This window comes from Schistosoma mansoni (genome assembly GCF_000237925.1).
Source record: "Schistosoma mansoni, WGS project CABG00000000 data, supercontig 0049, strain Puerto Rico, whole genome shotgun sequence".
In the NCBI taxonomy this organism is placed as follows: Eukaryota; Metazoa; Platyhelminthes; class Trematoda; order Strigeidida; family Schistosomatidae; genus Schistosoma; species Schistosoma mansoni.
The window spans coordinates 1684766-1690757 of record NW_017386028.1 but is presented as its reverse complement, the minus strand read 5'-3'; the positions used below and the strand labels follow the sequence as shown (position 1 = coordinate 1690757).

Below are 5992 nucleotides of genomic sequence, written 5' to 3'. Positions count from 1 at the left end.
CACTGCTGAGGAGTCCCATAATAGGACGAAACGGCCGTCCAGTGCTTCCAGGTTTTCCATGGTGGTCTAGCTTCAATTGACTCATGATCTCAACTCTATAAATTACTAAAATCTCCACAAAACCCCTTCTGGTACATGTAAACTGTTAAACATAATTGGAGGTTATATGTAATGATTCGTGGGTTGTAAGCCCTTGAAGAGGATCCACTATAGAACCTCTCTTACACTTAAGTTTGTTTACCGTTAATTTTATCAAGCCCTTCAATTAACTTGCTTAACATACAACGTTTTTCGAGCAATAACAATTTGTCGATGTCTTATTATTATTATTATTATTATTATTATTATTATTATTATTATTACCAATATTAATATCGTGTCTGTATGAACATGCATATATTGATCATATGTGACAGCCTACGCTCACGCGTGTTGTTTTTCCACTTTCTCCTCTTCGCTTCTCCAATCTCTTCCTTCTTTGTTTCGTCTCCCTGATTGTCTGTTCAAATCAATGATTGCATGAAATATACATATTCAAATTATATTATCGTATTTGGCTTATCTAATTACGTTATTCACTAACGAGGATTAAGTCGATAATTATATACGAGGATAGCGGACATGTGTGTTTCAATAACATTCATACGATTCAACTGGAGTCAGATATCGAGCCACAAAAGGGTTTCTTCTATGTACTATTTATTTTATATTGTAAGTTAAATGAAACCTTTGACATTTTATTATTTTTTTCTTCATGAACTGAAGACTGGGACATAAGTACGTGTTTATGGGATGAATGTAGACGCAAAAAACTACCTCTTCCTGGCGATATGCTGAATCGTATCGATTTAAAGGCAATATTTCAAGTAAGTAGTATGTTTCTGTTTATTTCATATGCCTTGTACTAATAAACCTCATTGAATATTTAAAATGTTTTATTAAAGAGATCTTATTTTATACAAAGTGGCTCTAAAATAGAAATAAAGACACGTAATTTAAACAATTCAGTATTTTAACTAAAGTTCAATTATTTTTAACTATTAAGGCAAACGAATATGTATGGATAGAGTGACAAATGTCAATGGATATACGTATACTCATTCTACGAGTAATATTTGTTTCAAGTAATAAACCAGAAGTCAATGCTAACTAGATTAACGAGGGAAGTAGATGAAGATAAAATGTTACTCATTCACTATTAAATGCAGTTAAGTACCCTCGGCCTTAAACCACACTATTTGTCTGAGTTTATAGTGACACAACTTGGTTGCTCAAAATGAATTACACAGTGGAGCGTTTATACCTGTAATCCATTGGTTGAAAGCAAGGTGCTTCTACTAGTAAACACAATAAATAATTCCCTATTGATATTAACCTACACTTTAGTAAAACTGAATAAGAATTGGACAGGAAGTGATTATGAGTATAACTGCCACTGTCGTAACAGGATAATAGGAATGCGCTTATTTCGTGGATTCTGAACAATCGTTAGTGTTGGTAAAAATGACTATGGGTCTTGAAATAAGAAGTTGCATAATAGGATAAATAAACAGAAGTCAATCATGATTCGACAATATATGTAGTAAGTTAAGCTCAGTTAGCTACAACTAAATTATAGCATGAAATGTTGAAGAGTTCAGTTGGAAAATTGTGTGGCCATATACTGAGTAAAAAAAACAGTTGTTTTGTTTTCAACACATAATTTAGTTGTGAAGCATCTTATGGCTATAGCTTCAGCAAGTTTAAGAAAACTTGGAAGATTTAATGGTATTTAAATTTGATCCACAAGCTAAACTACTAGACATCCCTTTTTCCTCTGAGGTGTAGACATTTTAAAATCTGTCCAACGAATCTAAGTTAGATAACTTTTTCTAGTCTACCAATGTGACTACTTTGGAAGATGAAAGTCAATTGATACAAACAATCGTTGGAAACACAAGTAGTTTACTTATTTGTATCTCACTAGAATGTTGTTTTTCCTGTGCTTCATGCTTTGTATCAGCTGTATTTTCTATTGATTTGCTAAATCACCTGTTAACTTAATTCTGTGTAGATATTTGGTAGTACCTGTAAATTAGCCTTCCAACTAATCTGACCATACATTCACCTATACAAGGTTCAGACATTCTGTCTTGTGAGTATCAATCAACTATAACATCTGGATTAGAAGAAACTTAAACGTAGAAACTAAACAAGACTAATGATCTCATCACACTTATTCAACTAAAAATGAAAAAAGAGTATTAGAACAAACTCAAATGTATAACTCAGTAAACTGGCTGTCTTTGTTAGTTGTGATAGTTTTTTTCTTGAGGCACTAGTGGATTGTTTCTTTATAATAAGTTACTGAATAATCAGTTGTGGACTAAATGAGTTACAGTGTATGAAATTTAGACCTACCGATCAATCAAAACTAATTTGTCGTAAAAATAAGTATATACATATCATTAATCCGTACTTTTTTGGTATATAGTGAATATCCCTTTCTCCACTAATGTCTTTCTTCTTTCATTTTGTTGAGTCTCATTAGTTGTGTGGCACCAGCAACCTGGTAGGATGGGGTGGTCTTAGAGGTGTATATTCGTTTAATGGCTTACTATTGGTTACCTCGCCCTCAGCATTGGCTTAGAAATTTAACGTTAGCATTCAGTTTAGTCGGCCAGGTTTATGTAGTTCTCATACAGTGAACATGATAGAAGGCTTCGCGAATAAATCTCTACTTAGCTACTTAGGAGCATCCACTTTTGCTTCCTAAAATACAATTTTCAGGTACAAATTCGAAATTTAACGAGGTTTCACATGTATAGATGTCATGAAAAAATATGTTTGGAAACTAAAACTCTAAGTTTCTAATGTTTTAATAATTTCCAGAAAAAAGTAGATAAACTGTTAAGTCTACATTAATGTGATGATTAGTTGATGTTAATTTGTTACTTATACATGAAACGACAAAAGAATAAGTGAAGAAAATAAAATAACACTGAATAGAGCTAAATTTCTTATTCTTAGCATTTAATAATTAAAATTTGTACTGAAATCTATTCGTAAGTTTGTTTTACTTATGAAATTGTCATTAATACAATTCTTGAGTGGTTTCAGCCGTCACTTTTGTACATTGAATGCAGTCAGTCAGTCACAACGTAGAACTTCGTACGTACGTACATCAGTTCGAGTTGCCATACCGCATTAGCACAGAGATGCAGTTGTCAATCCAAATCCCATAGTGGTAGAGGTAGTAAGAGTATAAGCAGTAATCCGAAAGAATAGGGTTTGAAGATGTTATTCAAGAAGTATAATCTTGTGAAATAAATTTGGAAAGATAAAAGAGATACGGACATGAAGAATTCAGAAGATTAGAATTTGGGAGAAAACAAAGAGTGGATGGACCCTCGCCATTGAAAACAATTTTGAGCCATGTCATTCAAGGTCTCTAACCATCAGTTGTTATCATCTCACGAATCCCAACCAGGTAGTCTACACCTATCAACATGGCTCAGTCCACTTGTCTGTGACTTCATGGATTTGCGCCATTGAGTACAATTTATGTCTTATAGCCTGTTAATTAGCACGTGACAAAATCGTCAACCACAACACCGATTTTTACGACGTTGGCACTGTGCCAAACCAATGACGCGTTAACTAGTACGAGCAGCCTAGAGTAAACTCTGATTCTTTATTGCTTCTTCTGGCTTATCCCTGCCCGTTTGAATCCAGAACACAAATCAGTTTTCACTGTATAAAATCATATATTTCAGACATACTTGGTTCATATACAATTTCTGTGTTAATATGATATGGCAACTCGAACTGATGTACGTAAGTACGAAGCTCTAAGTTGTGACTGACTGACTGACATATACAAGCAAACCAGACCGCATTATGTCATAAAATAGAAAATAACAATTATGCAAGATCAAACCAAAAGTGTCTGTGGGTGTGAGAGACTGTAACTAACAGATTGCGAATAAATTAAGAATAGTAAATCATATAATAGCAGTCAATAAGTTAAATGGAAGCTCTTAATGAAAGGAATATGAATATGCATTTACTGTAGTTACTTAATGATTATGCAATAGGAATATATGTAAAAATAGTCCCTAAATAATTCCTACTAGTTACCATTCATTTATTCTTCTTTAGGATACGACAAATTTTAATCATTTTTTAAGTCGAAATGTTTCTAGAGAATGTCCAGTTCTAGTTTTTCCAGTATCAAACCGTCAAGTTTTAAATCAAGTAGAGTAACTTGGTGACTATAAAATAATCTAGGTTTGAAATCAGTTAATGAAAATAACAAAAAACGAAGTGGACTGTCTTTGATTGATGGGCTTTTGGATATAATTTTGGACTACAAATGGTTCTCTCCATTGATCTACTGGTTCATTGTTCTGTTATTCAATGGTCCTCATTTCCTACTTTCATGTGTTTTCAATATAACACAACGATCACTCAGTTCGGCCGATAGTAAGTATCTTAATCCGGAAATCACAATTTTCTTTTTAAACCTTGTCGACTCGTCTCAAAGCAAGCCACTAGTGAGCATACGATCATATATCTTTTTTTGGTAGGAGTCGTGGGTACCCCATCTTAAAAAACTCACATTGTTACGGAACAGCTGTGCAGTACTACCTAGTTTTCTATGTCACCACATTTATATTAATCCCCAACAAGAAGTGCTTGATAATGCACCTTAACGTGATTGAAATTTTCGATTTGTTACTTTGATCCAACTGTTGTGTATGGAAAAGTAAATATAGATACTGAAGATAATTTTGCCCATTCATGTAAACAATTTTTACGAAATCTGCATGTTGCTTAGGAAGCTATATTTTCAACACAATTATTCGTCTTATATACCTAAACCAACTATTAGGATTACAACCTGAAAGATAAAAGGGATTCTTAGCGAGTACGTGTCCATTAAATAATGAAATACTAATTTATTTCCATATCGTAATTTGTGTTATTCTTCTAAGATCATAACAAATCTGTTCATATTTTTTCTGTGTTTAGCAGTGGCTTGGCTCTCATAAAATTGGACAGAAATGGCGAGGTGGTTTAAAGGATGCACTTAATCTAATTGGATTACATTTTGAAGGTCGGCCACACAGAGGAATTGATGATGCTAGAAATACATCTCGACTACTTCTTCATCTACTTTCAAAAAATGTCCTCAATTTCGCCACTTCATAGAAGAGCTCTTTTCTAGATAACTTTACAAACACAAATATATTTTTGATACTCAGTCAATAATTTCTGCCAATTGCGGAGTAATAATTTGATAGTGAAATTTATGAACCAACATTGTACTGCAGATAAACAATCTGCTATCCGGTTTAAAAAACCTTCCCTAGATTCAACTTGCACTTTTGGGTGAATTGAAATACCTACTGATATTTTTGTCTCAAACAATTTTATAACCGTAATACTGTATTTCGTACAAAAATGACTGACTTTTCCCTTTCATTTAAGATTAAAATCACGAATAGAGTATAGGTTTCGCGATAGTAAATTTGTAGTATTATTGGTTCTCAGCCACATAATCCGTGAGGTCGGACATGTGGTAACTAAAAACATCTACATTAAACACTGAAGTTAAGGATAAGGTCAAATGCAGTGGTCACTAGAAGACAATATCCAGACAGGATGGCCCGACCATGTGAGCGTGATCACCGTGTAACTTAGGTATTTTCATGTTATATATATTATCCTATTCCCAACTCAGGCGTGTTCTTCAAAAGCGCTAAACATCATGTTGCTGAATGTCACGTCAGGACAAGTCTGTATGGACGTGTGACTTCGATGTAAGGTCTGGTAGGTTGGTTCGTCACATCATACCTGGTCCACAATCTCAGATTGGGATTACCATTCTAATAGCGAAGACAAGTGCCATAGTACAGATCCGGACATTAATTTTACGAATTAATGTGGAGATATATTCACTGGAGTGCCTTTACACCGCAGTGACATGGTTCCTGCTAACTTTTGTGTC

At 33.8% G+C, this 5992-nt stretch overlaps 1 protein-coding gene across 2 annotated transcripts in view; it reads left to right on the top strand.

Moving 5' to 3' along the window:
* Smp_051420.1 (3'-5' exonuclease eri1-related) overlaps positions 1-5441 on the top strand; it is a gene marked incomplete at both ends in the record, with an annotated part of 8809 nt that extends 3368 nt beyond the window's left edge. The window contains 2 exons of one of the 2 annotated variants that reach the window (XM_018790633.1): positions 766-866; positions 5014-5441. In XM_018790633.1, the coding sequence (XP_018646144.1) occupies positions 766-866; positions 5014-5193 (281 nt within the window). The remainder of the gene's footprint in view (positions 1-765; positions 867-5013) is intronic. The other variant, XM_018790631.1, reaches the window with a different exon arrangement.
* Positions 5442-5992: the final 551 nt, after the last annotated feature.